Consider the following 25,328-nt stretch of genomic DNA (forward strand, 5'->3'; position numbering starts at 1 on the left):
TATACAGGACATCCTTAGTATCTCAAGTCTAAGGACTAGATATATGACTGGGATGATGGAATCGCTATCTGATAATGAAGTATCAACTATCTAACATTCCATGAGTGGATCAATCAGTAAACTTATTCTCCAATGAGCACATGCACTATATCCATAGTGTCCCCACACAAGCAGCTATAAGATCAACTGCCTTCATCATATGGATGGGTATATCATACATCAGTCTGTTTAGTTATTTCAATATCCCTCTCGAGTAACCTATGATTCTGATTATTTATGATATGTGTTTATAGCGAATTGGTCTCATTATCGTGATCTTATCACGATCTGATTCTCATTACATAGATCCATAGACATCATTATATATATATATATATATATATATATATATATATATATATATATATATATATATATATATATATATATATATATATATATATATATACACAACAAGCAATATAAAATGATAAAATATTAAATAATATAATAAGTAAAAAAGAGTACATATCATGTCACATGTGCCATCATGATTAGCTTGCAGGACACCTATGACTAACAAAGGGTTGGAAAGTTGGGGAGGAGCTATTAAGTATCGCTTAAGTGTATCAAAGGCTTCTTAACATTGCTTTATATTGATAATGAACTGGACCTTCTCTAGATTTCCATATATTCCCTATCGATGTATCACAAAGCTCAAACTTTTCTAAACTTACACCAAATGTACACTTGGTCAAATTTAGCTGCATCTAAACTTTTTTAATGGTGGTTAATGTTTCCTCAAGGTCAGCTAAGTGCATGTTAATAGTGTGGCTCTTTACCAATATGTCATCCACATAAACCTCTATGTTCCTCCCAACTTATTATTAGAACATTTTATTAACCATCCATTGATATATTACTCCCATATTTTTAAATCCAAATAGTATGACCCTATAGCAATATAGACCTTCTTTAGTGATGAAAGTGATGTGCTCATCATTCTTCAGTGCCATTTTAATCTGATTGTACCTAGAGAATTCATCTATAAAGTTAACAGCTCATGTCCGATTGTACCTAGAGAATTCATCTATAAAGTTAACAGCTCATGTCCGAAGGTGGATCAATAAGCTAGTCAATGCACCGAAAGAGAAAAATTATCTTTTGGGTAAGCTTTATCGAGATTAGTGCAGTCGATGCACATTCTTTATTTTCTATTACTCTTTTTAATGATGACTACATTGGTGAGCAACTTTGGGTAATAGAATTCGTTAATAAAGTCAACTTTCAAAAAGTTTTTTGACTTCCTTCTTTATGGCCTCTTGGCAGTCGAGAGTGAATGTTCGAGACTTTTGACAGATAGCTTTGTATTTTAGGTTTATGTTAAGTCGATGCTAGGCTACATTAGGGTCTATCCTGGGCATATCGTTAGCTGACCATACAAACACTTCTGAGTTCAATCATAGGAAGTTAATGAGTTCTCTCTTCCTTTCTTGGGTCAAGGTTGACCCTATTTTTGCTATGCAATTTGGCTATTTCAGGTTTAGGGAAATTTCTTCTAAGGACTCCGTTGCCACATGGTGTTAGGTCAATGGTGAGGGATCTCGCAGATCCATTTATTGAACAAATAACTTTCTCTTCATTGAAACGGTGACAGATGTTAGGTAGCATCATCCAGATTTCTTAGGGTCACTCTTAATCTCCCCTACTCTTAAACTGGTTAGGAACTTAGGGTCATATAATAGGTTGACACTATACCCCGTGTTCGATTGAGAGTAGGTCACTTGATGATAGAATTATAAGCCGAGGGAATGTTGATGATCAGGAACTTGGTTTTCACCTTTCTGTGCAATTATTAGCCTTGAAGGTTATATAGATATCAATAACTCTATCAAGGTAACTGACTCTCTTGTGAAGCCGATAAGAATGGAGGAGATGGACTAAAGATCATTTGCCAACAAGTCAATTTTCTAAAAGGCATCATAGTATAATACATTTGTAGAGCTTCCTATATTGATCAAAATTCTTTTGACTCATGCATTTATGATCCTAAGGGATACTACCAACGCATCATCATGCTCCAGGGTTGGCCTTTTCTTCCTTGAATACAATGGGTTGATCTCCATTCGAGTGAAACTTATTAAATTATGACTCCCTTGCATACATCTTTCTAGTAAAGGAGCTACTATCCCCAACCACTGGTCCACCGATGATCACGTCCACTTGTCTCTTAACTGGGTCTCAAGGTCTCGATAAGGATTCTTGAATTCTATGAAGGAATTTATTAAGGTGTCCCGTTCAAACCAAATCTTTGATTTTCTCCTTCAAAGCATAGCAATTTTTTATGGTATATTTATAGTCCTAATGAAAGTGATAGTATCTAGTCATATCCCTCCTTATCGGCAAACCTCTCAAGGGTTGAAGTGTCTTCAAGAGTCCCTTCTCCTGAATATGGATGAATCCTTCAGTGTGAGAAGTATTGAATAGTGTGAACTCCCATCGAGAAGGGGATCGATCTCCTCTTTGTTTGTCATTCCTTTAGAGCATAGCAATTTTTTATGTTATGTCCACGGTCCTAATGAAAGTGATTGTATTTGGTCAAATCCCTCCTTATCGATAGAGCTCTCAACGGTCAAAGTGTCTACGGGAGTCCCTTCTCCCGAATCTACATAAATCATTCTATATAAGAAATATTGAGTGGCATGAACTCCCATCTAGAAGGGGGTTGATCTCCTCTTAGTTTATCATTCCTTGGTTTTTTTTTGTCAAACTTAGATTTGGGGTTTCTCTTCTTTTATTATCTTCTTAGTTTTTTCCTTCTTTTTGCTAATGATTATTAACTTGACTTAATAATATAGTGGTTGGCTTCTTATAATAATTTTGAAAAAATTATTGGAGGCTAAGTAATAACTTTGTAGAAAACCTAAAGAGTTCGAGATTATCGATAAATACATTGATGAGGACAAAAGGGGTTGGGTTTGCAACTTGTCCAACTTTATCGTTAAACCTCCTAGTATAACTTTCCAAAGATTCTTTCTCTTCCTATCGTATAGCTAAGAGAGAAATAGTGGGTTTCTTAAGGAGCCTATAGCGATGAAACTAAGCTCAAACTCTCTATCTAATTATCTGAAGGATGAGATTAACTCTGAGGGCAACATTGCGAATCACTCATGTGCTACCCCTCTTAGGGTTGTCAAAAATATCCAACATTTAAGAGAGTCTATAGTTCTATAAAGAGTCATATGTGAAGTGAATGCTACTATATATTTTGAAGGGTTAATCTTTCCTTTGTAAACGTCCACAACGTTAGAAGCCTAAAGTCACGAGGAACTTGACTTTTTGTTTATATCTTTCATGAAAATAGATCAAGAAAATAAATATATTTTTGATAATTTTCTTGCTTTATTTCTCTATGAATGTTAGCCATGTGCTCTCTAATCTCGATCAAAAGCTTGCTCGATTGATCGAGTGACTTATTCACGAATTCTAGTTTTTGTATTAGGATTGGGTTTAAGCTACTAATGACAGAGGTGACTTGTGGGGTGCTTGGGTCTGTGTTGGATATGACTCGATTATTTAGCTCAGAACAGGTATAGGTGGTGGGGTAGGGGTAGAAATAAGAGGCACAAACATAGATAGAATTAGATAAGCTAATTGGGTATGTTGAGAAGGTACGAAGCTATGGCTTGGATACTTGCATTTGTTGAAGTATAGCATAAAAGATTTCTACTGAAATAGTTATAATTGCAGTAGGAGATTGTTAACTACTTATAACAGGTATTAGACAGTTTATCAATTAGTCATGCTATTTACATAAATCCAACCTTAACATATGTCAATTGATGGTGCATCCATAAGATTATTGTTGAATAGCAAATGATATTTGTAACTAAAATGATGAATGATGACATATCAACTATATGTGATGCTAACGTGTTAGCTAAATCATATCCACTATAATATATCTCTAGTTTATACCAACTCGACCTCACTCCATTAGGCAGCACCCTTCTCTCAACACCAAGATCCAACATGCAAAAATATTACAATACTAAAGTGAAAATATTGTAGAACCATGTTGGGAAAAATTGTCTGACCAACTTTGGTCTAGTCCATCTGCTTGACCAAGTTAGATCCGGCCAATTTTGACCAGCAAACTTTGGTGGGATTAATTTTGACTGACCAACCAGGTTTTGGTCTTCCTGATGTGTGAAGTTAGTTGCAACCATCACACGCCAAATACACGTAAGCTTTCTAGAGCTCATGTCATCCGATGCATCGGACTTGGAGAAAAATACACTCGAAGTGCAACAACGCAACCTAATACATACGTATACATATACATATGAGGTGTCCGACACATCTTAAAATATCTCATTTATATGTAAATATTTAAAATACTTGATGCAATCAAGTGTCTCCTTTGGGCATGATACATCCATTCAAGAAAAAAAAAAAAAATCTGTAGTATATAATGGAATGAACATCTCTTTTATTTGTGATGCATTCGGTCAAGATGAGTTGACCGAATGATGAGTGTATCTAAAATGCTTGATGAAATCAAAGTGTCTCTTTTGTTTAGATACGATGAGTTCACCCACAACATAAAAAGCAAATAAAACTCTACTTAATCTTTTTTCAATACATAAAACAATGATCTAAGTTCTAAACAAACACTATGCTATGAGATGGGCGAAAACCTTATCCAGGAGCACAATAAAAGATAAATTGTATTATCATTATTTTCGATCAATCAAAACTTGACACATAAGTTAATGTCTATCAAAAATGTGCCTCTAGGGAAAATATTTCTATATTATATAAAGTGATTTTTTTTCATTGTGAAGTTTGTAAATAATAATTATAGGCTTATGATGCCTGAAACGACACTAACTTAAGTTTTATCGAACAATCGAAATTAGGTAAGAGACATATAATATAAATATTTTTTTACTTTTGAAAAAAATTTCTCTTTAAGTTTTAGATACTCAATAATCTTTTTTCTTTATCAAATATAAGAATAATAATAAAATCATAAATTCTAATTATTTATGATTGGCTACATAGATATTATGTCGTTCTTGCGATCAACAAAAAATTATCAAATATAATAATAATAATAATATAATCATAAATTTTAATTATTTATGATTGGCTATATAGATATTATATCGTCCTTGGGATCAACAAAAAATTATATATTTAATTAAATTTAAAATACTTAATTTTTTTTATAGTTTTTATTAAAAAAATTAATCATTTCTCATTCCATTAACATTAGTCATTTCACCTTCTTATTGGACTGTCTGTTCCGTTAATATTAGTCATTTCACCTTCTCTTTTTACTATTATATCATCTATAAAACATATGTTTGTATCATTTTAAATAATTTTTTTATTATACCTATCGAAAAAAAATTTTAATCAAATAATATACTAAAAAAATTAGATTAAATAAATTTTATCAACTCAAATTTACTATATTTCCATTTACATACACGTTCCTTTTCGGTGCTCATGTGGGCCCGTCCGGCGGACCACTGGGAAAGAGACTTCTCGTGCTTGGTGGCTCCGCGGCCGTCTTCTAGAAATTTGAATCCGCGTCTGCTGCTGCCGCTGACAAACCATGCGGACAAGGCAACCAGCGCGTTTTGACTCAATCGGAAACGATGCAGGGTGAACCACCCACGAGAAATGCCACGGATGACGTGTTCTCGTCACAAGACCGCAAACGACGGGACCCATGGCGCCTGTGAGAGGCAGACGTCACCCCCGAAACCTTGCACGGGAACGGCGATCGTGTTCGCTTTCCTCGCGCGTTTGAGCGAGCTACCAGAAGGCCGCGGCTGGTCGTCGCCTTGTGGGAGGAGCTTCCTCTGCATCGAATCCTTTACTCTTGTTGGCACCCTTTGCCCCAGAACAAACACCGAGACAACCCCAGAACGAGCCGCTCCTTTTCTCTCCCTGTCCCTCCGTCTTCTCCTTCCCCCTTTACTCTCGACGTCTCATCTGCTCGAGGTCTCAACCCCCCTTCCCTACCTTAAGAGTCTTCACAAGGTAAGAGATTTTTCATTCTTTTTCTTCCTCTTCTTTTTGCCTCGGAATTCCTCCATATTTCCATCAAGAATTTACTCTTTTCGCTGTGTCTGTCTTCTTGATGTGACCTAAACATGGAAGCTTTAGTTGCAAGCACCAAAATTCGTTCCGATCCAGCAAAATACTTGATTTTTCCTTCGCTTAATCTGGATTAAAGGAGCTGCCTTTGTGAAAACCGATCGAAGAGGCAAAGAATGACGCCCATATCTCTGTTCTGTGTCCTTCAGTCATAATACTATGGCATGGATTCCTGGGTGGTCCGGTCCCAAGTTGTTGGTTGCAAGACGAGCTAATTTCCGATATCGGAAGTTGCTAGTTACCCTGATATCTCAACATAGAGTCTTTGGTCGGAGAGAATTAAAGCGTCATATCAGCAACTCTGGTCGGAGTTAGATAGGAATGTGTACCGATGCATCTGAAAAGCAATCAGGCACAAGTCGTCGAGTAACATGGAATTTCTTTTCCTTTTTTGTATATGGTCCTTAGACATTGAAGCTCTCAAGGCAGATTTCTGACAGTAACACAGATATCGTACCCATGTGTACACTTAATCTATAGGCCTAAGTGCTCTTGCTATTGACAACATCGAGTGAAGCCAAAGTTCAGAAATTAAAGTTTGTAGCTTTTAGATTTATTGAACTTATTTATGGAGTGATGTCGGAGGATTGCAGACTCCCAGTATTGGGTTAGAGGTGCATACTGATTACGAGACAATAGATTCCGTTGGATATCCAACATTCACTGCATGTCTCACGCTTATGAGTTTTGATCCTAGTTGGCACAGTTTAGTGCAGAAAACATTATGCAGGAATAAAATTGGAACCCTTTAACTTCTTGCAGTTTAGAAGTAAAAACATCTATATATCGTGAGATGACCTAGACAGTGATCCTTTGCATGCAAGTTGGAACATAATTGTGGATGTGATCTAGACTAGAAAAAGTAGTCATTTTCTGTTTGGTGGAAGATTTCAAGGTGGATAAAATGTTGGGAACTTTGGAGAAAAGTTAAAACACAAGACAAAATAAAGAAGAGCATGACCTGGAACAATGGTGGATTTTGTATGAGGTTAACTAGAGTGATACAGCAAGTGAAGAAGAGTACGGAAGCATGGAAAATCCGCCAGTTTTAAATCACGGTATTACTGATACTAACCTGACAAATTGATTTGTCAAAATATCTGATCTTTCTATCCTGAGATTGCTTTTAGATATGTGTAGACTAATTGTACACCGATCAAAAGCTGACTAATGAACATTTTAAATGAAAAGTCCTTTATAATGCCTTCTTAAGATGGATAGCTTGTAGATTTATCTAGTGTAACATGCTTAAGCTATTGATTATTCTTTTGATCCCATTTGCGAAGCGATACAAAGCTCGAGCTAGAAGTTATCATCTTCTCAAAGATCAAATCAGATAACACTAAGTTTGCAGAACAGTGGGATTCTTTCTTGGCATATGATCATTTCTCCATGAACATACTCAAATTCTTCATTCTATAGCTCGTGGCCTTCTGTCTAGTAACTAGCATTCTTCATGCCTATTGCCAATTTGATTTTTGGTGGTTGTTCATATCCCTGTTTCCTTGGCCCTTTAGTTTTGCTAGAATTAACTTTTGGCATAATGGGACAACACATGTGGGCTAAAATTAACCTGCCGTAATCTTATTTTAACTAGCTGAGATCTAATTGCATTGTGTGACCATACAAACATATATATCTGTGTATTGTTTAGTGAAGCTCCCTAAAATAATAAAAGCATATTTCCTGCACTGGCGCAAAGGTCAATACATATGTAAAAATACGTGAAAAGTACCCACACTTGTAAATATGTGGCCCATATATTTGTCATTGTAGTTGTGTAATCTGTATCCAAGTCATTCTTTGAATGATCTTGTGTGTGTCTCAATTAATTTAGGTCAATACTGGTTTTGATTTTGATTTTTTTTGTTTTCCATTGGCCTTTATTCTAATGCTTGTCCCTTGTCTAACAGGTTGTGTGGAATTTCACAAAAGATGTCAAGTGCATCTGAGATGTCAGTAAAGAACATTGAGACCTCTGAGCTACGAACAATGGAAGATGAGTATGCAAGATTAATGTTGCCAAGTGAGACAAGAATGGCCAATTTTGATTCTCAACAGGCAGTTGAGAAAGCTAAATCAAATTCCTGCATCTGGTGGATGAAATTTTTTTTTTGCTGCTTTCTTCTACTGCTACTTATTTTCGTCTTTGTCAAATGGGGAATCCCGTTTGCTTTTGAGAAGGTACCATTTGCCTTCTTCAATTATCTTCAGTTAGAATACTCTGTTCTGCTATATGTTCTAGTCTAGCTATTCCGTTCTTGCCAATAGTTATGGTTAGATATTTTTTTAGGTTACATATGTCATGATTTTTCAGCAGGAAATGTTACACAATCTGCAATGAGAGATACACATTTATCAGCGAGAATAGTTGTGCCACTCAGGCATGTCTCAGCAAGAATCAAAGGTGCCATTGGCAAAAAGGTATTGGCATACATCATGCCAGGTGCCAACGTATTGTCACGACCTTAGCTGGTTTTGCCTAAGGCGTGCGGCACCCTCGCGCGTCCGTCCGCAAAGGTCAGCCTCCCCGAAGCCTCCCATTGTCCCTTAGGACCAACAAAAGAGAGAACGGGTTAAAGAGAACGCCTCAATCGGGATCCACAAGCAAACATGTCCGAAAAACACTTCATAGACAATGCAAATTACAAACAGACTTTACAAGCTCTGAATAGTTGCACAACAAAGGGTAAAATGGTCCATTACAGACCGAAAAGCTCTCGCACGTGTCCACATGACACAACCTTTATTTACAAGCCTAAAGAGGCCACCAACCCAACTAACATGGGACTATTTAGCCTTCGGCCGCCCCTCTACCTGCTGTACAAGGCATGAACATGCCAAAAGACAACGGACAGACATAAGCATTACATCCAACATCTTGTTTAGAAGTTTGTTCGTTACAGTATGGGTAGGACAACATTCCAGGTGTATCAATATCTTTTGCATCATGTCCAAAAGATATTGATACACGCCTGTGCCATGATATGACAATCCTTGCACATGAATGTATCCCAACCTTAGACTAGGTCTTGAAAAGTTTATTCCAAACATGCTTGGTATGTCTTTATTTCTTAATGTATTATTTTATCTTCCATATCTGAACTATTAAATTGATTGGTTCCACATGTTTTATTTACAAATTGGTTGGTTGTTGACCCTCCATGCTGAAACCTGAGTTGTGCTGCATCATATGTCATATTCTTGCACTAAAATATGTTTATTGCTTGAACTGCCTTACTTTTGCTAATTTACAACCCAAAAAATATCATCACATGAGCTTGCCTACAAATAAGAGTACCCAAAAATTGCCATTTGGAGGTGCATAGAGCTTTGTATACCATCCCATCATAGCTCTCTGATGTGAGATTATTGAGGAAGATAATCTCTTCCGCACAAATTCGTAACTTGTTAGAGCCAAACGGTGTTAACTCTACCTCATAATATATTCTTGCATTGTTGCATTGGTAGTCTTTTCCCACTGGACCTACTAATTCATGCATTTAGATTCTTAGGTTAGATCTAAAACTCTTATTATCTCAACTCATGTACAAAACTACATGAGTTTTGCCTCTAAAAAGAATTCAGAGGTTACTATTATGGGGATGAGCTTTGACTTACGTATGACCTTATGTCATCCAATGTGATATATTGCATTATGTACATGGCTTCAGTTTCTTAGAAGCTGGAAAATATATTTATACTGATCATTCATTTTGACATGTTAATGATTCCATTGAATTACTCTGTAGGTTCTCTTTCCAATTATGGAGTGGGAAGCAACTGCTTTTGGTCGGCCTGTTCTTGCTCTGGTACTCGTTGCATCCTTGGCTTTGTTCCCAGTTGTTTTACTTCCTTCTGGACCATCGATGTGGCTGGCAGGAATGATTTTTGGGTATGGTCTTGGATTTGTTATAATCATGGTAGGAACTACCATAGGCATGTTGTTGCCTTATTTTATTGGCTTGCTATTTCGTGACCGGATACATGTAAGACCTCTCGATTCCTTATGTCCGCTTTATTCGCGGAGATCAACCCTCACTGAACCTCAATTTTTCTGTGTTTTCTCTTTTCTGTTTTTTTTTATGATCAATGTTCACAGGGATGGTTGAATAGATGGCCTCAGCAGACTGCTATACTTAGGCTGGCTGCGGAGGGAAGCTGGTTTCATCAATTTCGGGTCGTTGCACTCTTTAGGATTTCACCATTTCCATACACAATCTTCAACTATGCAGTAGTGGTGACAAGTATAAAATTTGGACCTTATATTAGCGGTTCGATCGCTGGAATGATACCTGAAGCTTTCATCTACATCTATAGGTTAGTAATCTACCCATTTCTAAATATATAACTATGTTGCTGAATCAACAATTAGGAGCCATGACCAATCATTATGATGCCTCTAAATATATAACTATGTTGCTGAATTAACATACAAATAGGAATCATGCCAAATCTTTATGATGTATAAGAGAAAATAATTTCAGTCCACTTTTTTATGTTTTAAAACTCAAATGTGTTTTGCGTTTTGCATTGAAAAGGTAAAGGATCTGATGCCCAATACTTACCCTTGGTCAGCCCTAGCTGATTTGTACGACAGTCCATCTCGATGTTGTGTTTTTTTCTTTTACCTGGAAATCTTCTTTTCTCCTTCCAAGAAGATCCATGACCTCTTGGAAGATATATTATGAATTCTAAACCTTCTTTTTCTGCTTATATTTTGGTGCAGTGGGCGATTAATACGGACTTTGGCAGATGTGAAATACAGAAAGTATACCATGACACCGGTGGAGATTATTTACAACATTGTATCGTTAGTTGTCGCCATCGCTATTACAATTGCCTTTACAGTTTATGCGAGACGAGCTTTGAGTGATCTTAGAAAGGCAGAAAGCAACAGCAGTGGGGGCATCAACCGGAATGGCAGTTTGGTTGAACTTGCAAAGCTCCCACAAGAAAGATCAATAGTACATTCTTGGCGGATCAATGATGTATAATATATGAAAGAATACAAACACAATCTCTAACCTGATCCTTTGACAAACAAGATGACACCCTTCAACAGTGGAGTTGTAAAAGAAGAAAGTTACAGAGTCTCCTTAATATTTTTTCCTTTATTTTCAGCTTCTGTACATATGTATTTTTTTTTATTTTTCCTTGTTGGAAAGGGATTACATTAGTTACATGTGTTGCTTCTTAATTGAGCAAAAACACTCTTAGTTTAGTCCCATTTTAGATGTGGAAAAAGACTTGACTTGCTTTATAATAACTTGATGAATGTATTATATTATCTCTAATTTAGCCTTTTTAAGTATTATGGATCGGTCATTAACAATTTTACACATCCTCTGGCAATGATCTAACTATTGTTGGTTGATGTGATGTCATGTGATGTGATGACTAATAAGGAACATATATGAGATTGATCATGAGTTCAATCCAAAAAGGTTAAACTTATTATCTATCAAGCCAATATATGTCACCTATTTTTTTAAAATAGGTAGTAAGTAATATGAGACTATCAATTAGTCCTCCTTCAATTTTCATCTAAAACGTATTATCTTATATAGATATTGTTAGGATCGAGAGCACTAAGAGGGGAGGGTGAATTAGTGCAGCGAAAATCTTTCAGCGATTAAAAACGAAAGCTGCGTTCGTTTGATAAAAACTATTTTGATGCAAAAGCCGATTCTAAGAATACTTATGATTAAGTGCAATTTATGTCTAAACACAGTTTGCGTCTAAGCACAGTTTACGCAGTTTGCGTCTAAATGCTGTTTGCGTCTAAGCGCAGTTTGCGTCTAAGCGCAGTTTGCGTCTAAGATCAGATTGTGTCTAAGCGTAGTGCAGTTTGCGTCTAAACGCAGTTTTACATCTAAACACAGTTTTACGTCTAAACGTAGTTTTACGTCTAAACGCAGTTTGCGTCTAAACGCAGTTTTACGTCTAAACGTAGTTTTACGTCTAAACGCAGTTTGCGTCTAAACGCAATTTTACGTCTAAACGTAGTTTTACGTTTAAAAGTAGTTTACGTCTAAAACACAGTTTTACGTCTAAACACAGTTTGCGCAGTTTACATTAAAATCATAGTTTTAAAGGGATCTGAACTTAGAAACTTCGTTCGTAAAAATGCAGAAGACAGTTTTGCAGAATCAAAACGTAAACGTAAACTGTAATGTATGAAAACACCGATTTACGTCTGAATGCAGATTCGGAAAGATCAGCACTTAGAAACTTGTTCATAAAGCCGCAGAGAGCAGTAGCTATGTAGGAGGTTTGCAGTAATGATAAAGTGCTCAAAATAAACGCAAACCAGAGATTTAGAGTGGTTCGGTCAGTCTTGACCTACTCCACTTTTGGCTTCCTCCACCGACGAGGTCACCGACGTCAACTAGAGGCCTTCCTTCAATAGCCGAAGGCCAACTGCCCTTTTACAGATTCACTCCTTTTGATGGGCTCAGGAGACAACCCTCACAGGACCTTTCTCTCCTCTATTTACAACTCAAGACTTGAAGAACAGAAAGAGGAGAACTTTAGGACTTTACACAAATTTGAGCTCTTAGAATCACAGAAAAGATCAAGAATTCGGTGTAGGTCTATATCTTTTCAGTGCTGAATGGGTGGGGTATTTATAGGCCCCAACCCAATTCAAATTTGGAGCTCAAAACGATCAAATCCCGGAATTCCGGGACCAGGCGGTTGCACCTCCTGACTGGAGAGGTTGCACCGCCTGGCAGAGCTCGAAGACTGAGCTCAGGCGGTTGCACCTCTGTGTCAGGGGCGGTTGCACCGCCTGAGTTTGGCTCGGAGACTGAGCCCCAAGCGGTGCCACCTCTTGATTGAGGCGGTTGCACCTCTTTGCCAGAGCTCGAAGACCGAGCTCAAGCGGTGCCACCTCTTTGTCAGGGAGGTTGCACCGCCCAGTCTAGCTCGAAGACTGAGCTCAAGCGATGCCACCTCCTGGCTGGGGCGGTTGCACCGCCTAGTCTCGCTGGGAGACTTAGCCCAGGCAGTGCCACCTCCTGGCCTAGGCGGTTGCACCTCCTAGTGCAATCAGGGTCCGAATGGTTAGCTCCATTCGGCCCAATTTCAGTCTTTCAGGGGCCCAATTGCCCCAAGATTAAGCTAATGGGATCACCTCCCATTTTCCAACTTAATCAACATGCTAACTACGATTAGATCTAAGACAATTTCTGCAGCTTTGCTTCGGTGTGTCAATCGCTTCTTCCGACGAGTTTCCGGCGAACTTCCGTCGATCATCCGATGAACCCTCGGTGATGCTCCTGCGGACTTCTAGCAAACTCCTGGACTTTGCGACGATCCACTTGGCGAGTTCCGACGAGCTTCGCTTGGCAAGCTTCTGGACTTCTCGGATCTGTTCTCGCAGAACCTCCGACGACCGTCCGAACTTCCGTCGAACTCTCGAACTCCCAACGTGATCATGAACTTGACTCCGGCGCAACTCCTGCTGCTTGTCTAACTTTCATCGTAGTTAATCCTGCACACTTATCTCAACACATAGATTAGACAACAAATGACAATTGACTTCATCATCAAAATCCGAGATTCAACAATCTCCCCCTTTTTGATGATGACAATCAATTGATAATGGAGTTATCCTTAACTCCCCCTGTCTATATGCCATAGTTGAGATAAGTCAACCTTGAATTCAAGACCTAAGTATTCAAGTGACATATTGATAAGTTAGATCAGTTAAACTTATCAATACTCCCATCATGATACTCATCATGATGTATCTCTTCAAAGATGATGTCAAGGCTTGACATACATCATCAAGTTTGTATGATTGTGTTTGTAACTATTCATCATGTAGTTTGAACATTATCATATAAAGCTGTGAAGCACTATTACATGATGCACACATTTGAAATATTCTAGCAAGTTTTGCATTTTGTTCACATGATAAGATATCAACTCAGGGCATAATGCAAACTTTAGCACATGTTCATATATCTTTTGGTGATGCAAGGATGGCATAATCATAGCAATGTTTATAGCATCACTCATAGTATTTCTAATCATGGTAGTGTTTATCAATTCATATATCTCCCCCTTTGTCATCAACAAAAATCATAGTAATTATGATACCAGGAAAGTAATAATAGCAAGCTTATAGAGGAATTTTACATAGATTGCTTTAAATACTTCTTCCCCTTTTTGTTATAATCCATTGTCTATGTAAAGATTTTGCAGGATGGAATACATACACATGAATCACTTCATCAAATCTATTTCAGAAACTTATTTTTCATGAAAGTGTACGAGAAAATCTGTTTTATAGCATTCGAATAAATAAGATGCATTCGGACAAGATTTTGTTACAGATTTTCACATATAATCATAGAAACATAGCAATCAAGTGATTTGATCATTCAATATAGTCCGAAAAATAATTTTAACAAATTTATCTATTCGGACAACTCAACATTCCTAATTCTTTTAGGATGAAATCAAATTATTCTTCACTTAGAGGTTTTGTAAAAATGTCAGCTAGTTAATGTTTAGTATCAATGAACTCTATGGTTACGTCATGATTAGTGACATGATCTCGTATAAAGTGATGTCTAATATCAATATGTTTTGTTCTTGAGTGTTGTATAGGATTCTTAGTTAAGCATATTGCACTCGTGTTATCACATTTAATGGGAATATCTTTAAGATTAACTTTGTAATCTTCTAAAGTGTTTTTCATCCATACAACTTGTGCACAGCATGCACTTGCTGTAATATATTCAGCTTCGGTTGTTGATAGAGTAACCGAGCTTTGTTTCTTAGATGACCAGGAAACAAGCGCATGTCCTAAAAATTGACATGATCCTGATGTGCTTTTTCTATCTAGTCTACAGCCAGCGAAGTCCGCATCAGCATAAGCTGTTAACTCAAAATTTTCTGATTTTGGGTACCATAATCCTAGATTTGTGGTTCCATTAAGATATCTAAGTATTCTTTTAACTGCTTTGAGATGAGATATCTTAGGGTTTGATTGAAATCTAGCACAAAGTCCTACACTGAACATGATGTCTGGTCTGGTGGTAGTGAGGTAAAGTAAACTTCCTATCATACCCCTATAAGTTTTTTGATCAAAGCTTTCTCCACTTTCATCAATTTCTAACTTAGTTGAGGTGCTCATAGGAGTGTTACTAGCCTTTGAGTTGTTCATATTAAACATTTTTAATAAATTCATGGCATATTTAGTTTGACTAATAAAGATGTCATTGCTTAGTTGTTTGATTTGTAAACCTAAGAAGAATGTTAATTCTCCCATTAAGCTCATTTCGAATTCAAGACTCATAGTTTTAGCAAAAGATACACAAAGAGATTCATTTGTAGAGCCAAAGATAATATCATCAACATAAATCTGAACAATGAGAAAATTATTTTCAAAATTCTTGATAAACAATGTAGTATCAACCTTGCCTTTTGTAAAGTTATTTTTGATAAGAAAAGAACTAAGTCTCTCATACCAAGCCCTTGGGGCTTGTTTTAAACCATAGAGAGCTTTAGTTAATCTAAACACATGATTATGGAGGCTATTATTTTCAAATCCAAGATGTTGTTCAACATAAACTTCTTCGGAAATAAAGCCATTTAGAAAAGCGCTTTTAACATCCATTTGAAATAACTTAAAATTATTACTACTAGCGTAGGCAAGGAGCATCCTTATGGCTTCCAATCGAGCCACAAGTGCGAAGGTTTCTTCGTAATCGATATCTTCTTCTTGGTTGAAACCTTTGGCCACTAATCTAGCCTTGTTTCTAACCACGATACCATTTTCATCTTGCTTGTTTCTGAAAACCCATTTAGTACCAATAACTAAATGGTCATTTGGCCTAGGAACAAGCTTCCACACCTCATTTCTCTCAAATTGATTCAATTCATCTTGCATTACGATAATCCATGAATCATCTTTCATGGCTTCGTCAACGCATTTGGGTTCAATTTGGGAGAGAAAGGCGGCGTTTGCACAAAAAGTTTTAAGAGAAGATCGTGTTTGAACCCCCTTTGACGTGTCTCCTAAGATTAGCTCCTTGGGATGAGCATCTACATACTTCCAATCCTTGGGTAAGGATATTTCGGGAGTGGATGCATCCAAGTTGCTAGTTGGAGAAGGGGTTTCATTTAAATTCAAGGAATCAAAATTAACATCTTCGTCAAGATCATTTTTCGTGATTTCGGAAATCTCATTGAAAACAACATGAATGGATTCTTCGATAATTAAAGTTCTTTTATTGAAGATACGAAAGGCTTTAGAAATAGTAGAATAACCAAGAAAGATTCCTTCATCGGATTTAGCATCAAATTTTCCTAAGTTGTCCTTTTCATTTAAGATAAAACACTTACACCAAAGATTTTAAAATATGAAACATTGGGTTTTTTATTGTTCCATAACTCATAGGGAGTTTTGGTTAGTAGAGGTCTTACTAAAACTCTATTCAAAATGTAGCATGCAGTATTTACGGCTTCGGCCCAAAAATATTTGGGTAGGTTGTGTTCATTTAACATGGTTCTTGCCATTTCTTGTAAATTTTGATTTTTTCTTTCTACAACTCCATTTTGTTGAGGATTTCTAGGAGTAGAGAAATTATGGTTGTATCCATTGAGTTCACAAAATTCCTGGAAATCATGGTTTTGAAATTCATCACCATGATCACTTCTAATTGATGAAATCATAGACCCTTTCTCATTCTGAACAAGTTTGCAAAACTTGGTAAAAGATCTAAGGCACTCACTTTTCTGTTTTAAGAAGTAAGTCCATGTGTATCTGCTATAGTCATCCATGATGACGAAGGCGTATTTGCTACCTCCTAGGCTTGATGTGGAGATTGGTCCGAACAAGTCCATATGGATCAATTGTAAGGGCCTAGAGGTGCTTATTTGATTTTTAGATTTGAAGCTACTCTTAATTTGTTTACCTAATTGGCAAGCATCACATACATTATCTTTGATGAACTTGATACAAGGAATTCCTCTTACAAGTTCTTTGGATGATATTTGAGTGATTAGTTTCATGCGAGCATGACCTAATCTTCTATGCCATATCCAAGCATCCTCATTCAAAGCAGAAAAACATATTTCATTACACAAATCATTGATGTCAATAGTGTATACGTTATTTTGTTTCAATGCAATCATAGATATATTTTTGTGTGGTTTTTCAATGATGCAAGCATTAGATTCAAATCTTATAATATATCCTTTATCACATAATTGACTAATGCTCAAGAGGTTATGTTTTAAACCATCAACTAGCAAAACATCTTCAATAGAGAAGTTGGATTTGTTACCTATGGTTCCTTTGCCAATGATTTTACCCTTGTTGTTGTCTCTGAAGGTGACATATCCTTCATCTATGCTAGTGAGCTTAGAGAATTGAGATGGATCTCCGGTCATATGCCTTGAGCATCCACTATCAATGTACCATCTCTTGCTCCTAGCTTGCGATGGTTTAGTTTTCTACAAGAAAGGATGATGTTTAAGTACCCATTTGCTTTTGGGTGCCTCATAAATAGATCTACATTTCTTATCATGTTGCATAGAATTTGTCATGGTTCCTTTAGGAACCCAAATCAATTTGTTTGGACTTATTTTCTTGAATGGACAACAATGTGTCTTGTGTCCAAATTTACAACAGAAGTTACATTTGTCTTGATGTCGAATATGTAAGATTGAGCCTTTTATGAAAGTGGTTGGATTTTGGTGAGGACTTCTCACGAATCCAATTCCACTTCTTTTAGGAACGTGACCCTTGTTTGTAAGGATCATGTTCAATGACTTGCTACCAACCTCGAATTTTCTTAAGGTGTCCTTAAGTAGCAAGTTTTCTTTTTGAAGAGTTTCTAGATCATGGCATTTTATGCATGGGCTTAAACTATCATGATGTTCAGCATTTAACTTATCGAAATTACAAATAAGACTATCATGCTCCTTTTTTAGCAATTTGTATTTACTACTGATAGTCTTACACTCATCAAACAATTCATGGAAAGCATTTAATAATTCATCGAATGATAAATCTGCATCTATTGAATTTGTTACCTCATCTTCGATGGCCATTAAGGCGTAATGAGCAACTTGCTCGGTGTTGGACTCCTCTTCTTCGGATGCGCTTGAGTCATCCCATGTTGCTTGAAGCGCCTTCTTCTTTGATGTTCTTCTTTTGACTTGGGGACAATCACTCTTGTAGTGTCCCGGCTTTTTGCATTCATAGCAAATTACTTGGTCCTTCTTGGGTTCAAGTTTATTTTTTACATCATTCTTAAACTTGTTTCTTTTAAAGAACTTTTTAAACTTTCTTGTTAGAAGTGCCAAGTCATCATCACAGTCCTCATCACTTGAGTTTTCTCTCAAGTGGCATTCAGAAGTTTTGAGTGACATATCCTTTCTGTTCTTTGGAAGGATGTCTTCTTGCTCTTCATGAGCTTTACAAGTCATTTCGTAGGTCATTAATGACCCGATTAGTTCTTCAAGAGGAAAATTTCGCAAATCTTTTGCCTCTTGAATAGCAGTGACTTTAGGATCCCAACTCTTAGGAAGGGATCTTAGTATCTTATTAACAAGCTCAAAATCCGAAAAGCTATTTCCGAGTCCTTTTAGACTGTTGACGACATCCGTGAAACGGGTAAACATGTCGCCAATGGTTTCACTCGGTTTCATCCGGAAAAGTTTGAAAGAATGTAATAGCAAATTGATTTTTGACTCTTTTACTCTACTTGTGCCTTCATGGGTCACTTCGAGTGTGTGCCAAATATCAAATGCAGTTTCACAAGTTGAAACACGGTTAAACTTGTTTTTATCAAGTGCACAAAATAAGGCATTCATAGCCTTTGCATTAAGAGCGAAAGCCTTCTTCTCCAAATCATTCCAATCGATCATTGGAAGAGAAGACTTCGAAAATCCATTTTCAACAAGATTCCACAGTTCAAAATCCATAGAAATAAGAAAGATCCTCATTCAGGTCTTCCAGTAGGTGTAGTCCGTCCCACTGAACATGGGTGGACGCGTAATAGAATGCCCCTCTTGGTTTCCGGCGTATGCCATTTCTCTTTGGTTTTAATCTGTTAAAGAGTTAACCTTGCTCTGATACCAATTGTTAGGATCGAGAGCACTAAGAGGGGGGGCGGGGTGAATTAGTGCAGCGGAAATCTTTCAGCGATTAAAAACGAAAGCTGCGTTCGTTTGATAAAAACTATTTTGATGCAAAAGCCGATTCTAAGAATACTTATGATTAAGTGCAGTTTATGTCTAAACACAATTTGCATCTAAGCGCAGTTTACGCAGTTTGCGTCTAAATGCTGTTTGCGTCTAAATGCAGATTACGTCTAAGCGCAGTTTGCGTCTAAGATCAGATTACGTCTAAGCGTAATGCAGTTTGCGTCTAAACGCAGTTTTACATCTAAACACAGTTTTACGTCGAAACGTAGTTTTACGTCTAAATGCAGTTTACGTCTAAACGCAGTTTTACGTCTAAACGTAGTTTTACGTCTAAACGCAGTTTGCGTCTAAACGCAGTTTTACGTCTAAACGTAGTTTTACGTTTAAAAGTAGTTTACATCTAAAACACAGTTTTACGTCTAAACACAGTTTGCGCAGTTTACGTTAAAAACACAGTTTTAAAGGGATCTGAACTTAGAAACTTCATTCGTAAAAGCGCAGAAGACAGTTTTGCAGAATCAAAACGTAAACGTAAACTGTAATGTATGAAAACACCGATTTACGTCTGAATGCAGATTCGGAAAGATCAGCACTTAGAAACTTGTTCGTAAAGCCGCAGAGAGCAGTAGCTATGTAGGAGGTTTGCAGTAATGATAAAGTGCTCAAAATAAACGCAAACTAGAGATTTAGAGTGGTTCGGTCAGTCTTGACCTACTCCACTTTTGGCTTCCTCCACCGACGAGGTCACCGATGTCAACTAGAGGCCTTCCTTCAATAGGCGAAGGCCAACTGCCCCTTTTACAGATTCACCCCTTTTGATGGGCTCAGGAGACAACCCTCACAGGACCTTTCTCTCCTCTCTTTACAACTCAAGACTTGAAGAACAGAAAGAGGAGAACTTTAGGACTTTACACAAATTTGAGCTCTTAGAATCACAGAAAAAATCAAGAATTCAGTGTAGGTCTATATCTTTTCAGTGCTGAATGGGTGGGGTATTTATAGGCCCCAACCCAATTCAAATTTGGAGCTCAAAATGATCAAATCCCGGAATTCCGGGACCAGGCGGTTGCACCTCCTGACTGGAGAGGTTGCACCGCCTGGCAGAGCTCGAAGACTGAGCTCAGGCGGTTGCACCTGTGTGTCAGGGGCGGTTGCACCGCCTGAGTCTGGCTCGGAGACTGAGCCCCAGGCGGTGCCACCTCTTAACTGAGGCGGTTGCACCTCTTTGCCAGAGCTCGAAGACCGAGCTCAAGCGGTGCCACCTCTCTGTCAGGGAGGTTGCACCGCCCAGTCTAGCTCGAAGACTGAGCTCAGGCGATGCCACCTCCTGGCTAGGGCGGTTGCACCGCCCAGTCTCGCTGGGAGACTTAGCCCAGGCGATGCCACCTCCTGGCCTAGGCGGTTGCACCTCCTAGTGCAATCAGGGTCCGAATGGTTAGCTCCATTCAACCCAATTTCAGTCTTTCAGGGGCCCAATTGCCCCAAGATTAAGCTAATGGGATCACCTCCCATTTTCCAACTTAATCAACGTGCTAACTACGATTAGATCTAAGACAATTTCTGCAGCTTTGCTTCGGTGCATCAATCGCTTCTTCCGGCGAGTTTCCGGCGAACTTCCGTCGATCATCCGATGAACCCTCGGTGATGCTCCTGCAGACTTCCGGCAAACTCCTGAACTTTGCGACGATCCACTTGGCGAGTTCCGACGAGCTTCGCTTGGCAAGCTTCTGGACTTCTCGGATCTGTTCTCGCAGAACCTCCGACGACCGTCCGAACTTCCGTCAAACTCTCGAACTCCCAACGTGATCATGAACTTGACTCCGGCGCAACTCTTGCTGCTTGTCTAACTTTTATCGTAATTAATCCTGCACACTTATCTCAACACATAGATTAGACAACAAATGACAATTGACTTCATCATCAAAATCCGAGGTTCAACAGATATCTACACAAGAAAAAGTGGGAAAAACTTTAATACCCCAATTTAATCCTATTTTAAAATTAGAAAAATTTTTGAACAAACTCATAGGAACTGTATAGATATACTTCAATTAATATTAGAACGAGATGTAATTTTAATATGAGATATGGTGAGAGACTTGAGTAGAAAAAAAATATAGTAAACTCATCCATCTCAAAGTCTTAATAGTAACTTATCCAAATTTATAACAGGATAGGCATAAAAATCCATATTAGAGTAACTCAATTTTGGTAAGCGAAATATCTCTTTAATACATCCCCTTATTCTTTTCTATATAATAGGAGTGGATGCTAAGTACATTAAACGAATCATTCATCGAATCTTCCTTGATGTTGGAAATATGCCTTAAAAATCTATAACGTTGAGTTTTGGAAACAAAATTAGGTTCTCAATACTTAAAGAGCATGTCTTATTTTAATTAAAAAATAGATTAAAGGTAAGCAATCACACAAGGAATTCTGTGAATTAAATATTGGATCACCATCTTCCTAAGAATCCTAACCTAAGCCTCAATAAGCACATCTCATTTTTTATGTATTAATATAAGTGATGAGGATGATAATTACAATAAGACTCGCGTGACATCGACTGACGCCTCACGTCTCTGTCGGGTTGACAGCACCTAGCCAACACGGGCCAGAACGCCAACCGAGGCCCATTAACGACCGATCAGGCTCGATTCCTCACGCCACGCCAACAGCAATGTCAGACGTCATCAGAAGGTACGATCCTGCCCCCTGCGAGCAGGCATGTCAAGTGACACAAAACTCCCCTATAAATATCCTTACGTTTTGAGCACTAGGGGAGGGGAAAAACGACGGACTAACTTAATCATCGGAGGGGTTGGGTCGAGCATCTCGACCCGACCTATGTGTAGGGACGAAGACAAGGCGACCCTCTCCAAACGCATTGGCGAGGAGCCCCCTCCAGTAGGAAACGACGACCCACCTCCACGAACGAACCGACCCGAGCCGACAACCTCCGCAGTCCCTAGGAACCCCCCCCCCCCTTGAGAGATTCCTCGTCATCCGGACCCGAACCGAGCCGCGTCGACCCCGAGACCACGGCTTAAAGTTGTTTACACCAATATTTTGGCGCTAGAAGGAGGGTTCCCATGTCGAGGGATCGCCAGACCGACTCGATCGAACTCGCAGTCGAGGGGTCTCACCTAGTCGGGGCTCCGGGGGAACATTCCCCGCGGAGGGGTCTTCGCAACGAACACCCCGCCACAACTTCAGAGCGCTATTGGCGGATCTTCAACGACCGGGGTTTGTTGCCGCCCGACGCCCCCTCCGCCGAGTCGTCGCCCGTCTCGTCTGAGGCCTTTCTCGACCTCACCCATCAGGTCCAAGTTCTGACTGGTATGGTGTAGTCCATCATTCCACTCGTCTCACGAACGCTGCACCCGTCGGCCGCCGAACCGGTGCAACAGCAGGAGCCGCCCGTTCAGGCTCATGCGCAACCCCTGGAGCTTCCCGCTTTGCCTCGGGTCCAGGTGTCCCCACCAGGGGATCAAGCGACGGTGGACCGGAGCGACCATGCGCAACCCGAGGCCCTTCCGTTGGCCTCGACGGACTCCCTACGAGCCCAGTTGCTCCTCATCAGTCGATGGCTTGACGAGGTGCAGAAGGAGGTCCGCAAGTCAAGAGGAGAGCTCGGGGAGGACGTACATCAGGGATCCCCATTCATCCCTGAAATACGGGATCAGACAGTCCCACAGAACTTTCGTCTCCCCTCTCTGGACACATACGATGGCTCCACCGACCCAACGGACCATGTCGCCGCCTTCCACACCCAAATGGCACTGTATGGAACCTCTGACGCTCTGATGTGTAGGGCGTTCCCCACAACTCTTAGAGGATCAGCCAGCGCGTGGTATAGCGGCCTGAGGACCGGGATGGTCACCTCATTCGACCAGCTCGCTAGAGACTTCGAGCTCAAGTTCTTGGCCAGCGCTCGGTCGAAACCATCCGTTGCCTTGCTTCTCGGACTGCACCAGAGGGAGGATGAGTCCCTCTCCCACTTTGTGAACCGTTTTGCAACGCGGATCTGAGGATTATCTGATGCTCACCCCTCTCTGTTGATGTAGGCGTTCATGGCGGGACTACGACCTTCCCGATTCTTCTGGTCCCTTGTTGAGAGACCCCCCACCGCGCTACCTGAGATACTTCAGCGGGTGAACCAGTTCGTCGCGGCTGAGGCTTGGATGGCTGGAAAGAAAGAAGAGCGCACGAGGGTCAGACCAGAGTCGGCTCCTAGGCAGCAACCTGCCGCGACTAGGCGCAAGCTGGACCGATCCAACCCCCCCGCTCCGAGGCCTCCTCTTCCCCCCCTGGGCACATCCCGAATGGAGATATTTCTCCAGATAAAGGAGAGAGGGTTACTCAGGGCTCCCGTCCCGATGAAAAACCCACGAGAGCTCACCAACCAGTCCAAGCATTATCGCTTTCACGAGCAAAGCGGGCACGACACCGAAGACTACCGCAAACTAAAATGGCAGATCGAAGAGCTTGTTCATGGGGGTCACCTCAGTCGGTACATCCGATGGAACAGGGAGCCCTCGCCTCGCCCGGAGGGCCCCGCGGAGTGCCGCATCGATGTCATCGCTGGAGGGCCGGCGATTGGGGGAACTAGCACGTCCGGGAGGAAGGCATACGCCCGTTCCGCCAGGACTGACGCTCCCCAACGCGGCCTCGACCCCAAGGTCGCATTCCTCCCAAGGACGTCAAGCGACTAGAGCATGACAACGCGCTTGTGATAATGGCTCGAATCGCTAACGCCCAAGTAAGGAGAATCATGATCGACACCGAGAGCTCAGCCGACGTGCTCTATTTGGATGCCTTCCTGAAGTTGGGGCTAACCAAAGAATCTCTGAAGCCTATCTGCTCAGCGCTCACGGGATTCACCAGCGATTCGGTCTCACCATTGGGGACTGTTACCTTGCCCCTGACCTTGGGAGCGCCGCCCAGAACAAAGACAGTGATGTCCACCTTCTTGGTGGTAGATCTTCCTACTGCTTACAACGCCATCCTTAGCCGCCCCACCCTCAACAAAATCAGAGTTGTAGTCTCCACCTATCATCAAACGGTGAAGTTTCCTACCCACGTCGGGATAGGGGAAGTTTGGGGAAGCCCCCAAGAGTCTAGACGATGCTACCTGATGGCGGTTTCATTGCACAAAAGGGCGAAGACCGACCAACCTCTAGAGGACCCGAGAGAAAAGAAGTGATCGACACCACATCCGGAGTCAACGGTGCCCATTTGCAACATATCGTTGATCAAGGATCGCCCGGATCGAACGGTCCAGGTCGGGTCGGAACTCCCCGGGCAAGAACGGGAACAGCTCGTCGATTTCTTGCAGGAGAACGCCGATGTCTTCGCCTGGTCGCCATCCGACATGATCGGCGTCGACCCAGAGACCACCTAGCATCACCTAAATATCTCGTCTGATGCCCGGCCAGTAAAATAGAAGCCACGACGTCAAGCCCTCGACAGGCAACTCGCCGTCCGCAAAGAGGTGGAGCGACTCTTAGCGGTTGGCTTCATCGAGGAAGTCAAGTACCCGCGATGGCTGTCTAATGTAGTGCTGGTAAAGAAATCTAATGGGAGCTGGAGGATGTGCGTTGACTATTCGAGTCTCAATTGTGCATGCCCGAGAGACTGCTATCCCCTCCCAAGGATCGATCAGCTGGTCGACGCAACTGCCGGGCACGCCCGTCTGTCGTTATATGATGCCTTCTCCGGTTACAACCAGATCAGAATGGCGCCCGAGGACCAAGAGCACACTGCTTTCATCACCGATCTAGGGGTGTATTTCTACAAAGCCATGTCGTTTGGGCTTAAAAACGTAGGCGCCACCTATCAGAGGGCCGTGAACAAAATGTTCGACGCACAAATCGGGCGAAACGTCGAAGTCTATGTCGACGATATGATCGTGAAAAGTCACATGGTGGTAGACCACTTGACCGACTTGGTCGAGACATTCTCCACACTCCGGAGGTATGGCCTGCGACTAAACCCGG

At 40.2% G+C, this 25,328-nt stretch overlaps 1 protein-coding gene across 2 annotated transcripts; it reads left to right on the top strand.

Annotated features, from left to right (window-relative positions):
* Positions 1-5,616: 5,616 nt before the first annotated feature.
* Positions 5,617-11,450, top strand: LOC135638192 (uncharacterized). 2 transcript variants are annotated; one of them, XM_065151206.1, is made up of 5 exons: positions 5,617-6,036; positions 8,067-8,337; positions 9,906-10,142; positions 10,256-10,473; positions 10,883-11,450. In XM_065151206.1, exons 2-5 carry the CDS (start codon positions 8,089-8,091, stop codon positions 11,148-11,150), a joined length of 972 nt encoding a protein of 323 aa, XP_065007278.1. In that variant the 5' UTR covers positions 5,617-6,036; positions 8,067-8,088; the 3' UTR covers positions 11,151-11,450. The 2 variants fall into 2 exon arrangements, with proteins under 2 accessions (XP_065007278.1, XP_065007279.1); XM_065151207.1 differs by having other exon boundaries at positions 5,619-6,036; positions 9,906-9,965.
* The last annotated feature ends 13,878 nt before the right edge of the window (positions 11,451-25,328 follow it).

Source organism: Musa acuminata, chromosome BXJ3-5 (genome assembly GCF_036884655.1).
Source record: "Musa acuminata AAA Group cultivar baxijiao chromosome BXJ3-5, Cavendish_Baxijiao_AAA, whole genome shotgun sequence".
NCBI lineage: Eukaryota > Viridiplantae > Streptophyta > Magnoliopsida > Zingiberales > Musaceae > Musa > Musa acuminata.

Excerpts from the sequence above, each read along its gene's own strand:
- LOC135638192 (XM_065151206.1), top strand. The coding sequence starts at position 8,089 with ATGTCAAGTGCATCTGAGATGTCAGTAAAGAACATTGAGACCTCTGAG. Across the intron at positions 8,338-9,905 it reads TCCCGTTTGCTTTTGAGAAG|GTTCTCTTTCCAATTATGGA; the intron begins GTACCATTTGCC and ends ATTACTCTGTAG. Across the intron at positions 10,474-10,882 it reads GCTTTCATCTACATCTATAG|TGGGCGATTAATACGGACTT; the intron begins GTTAGTAATCTA and ends ATTTTGGTGCAG.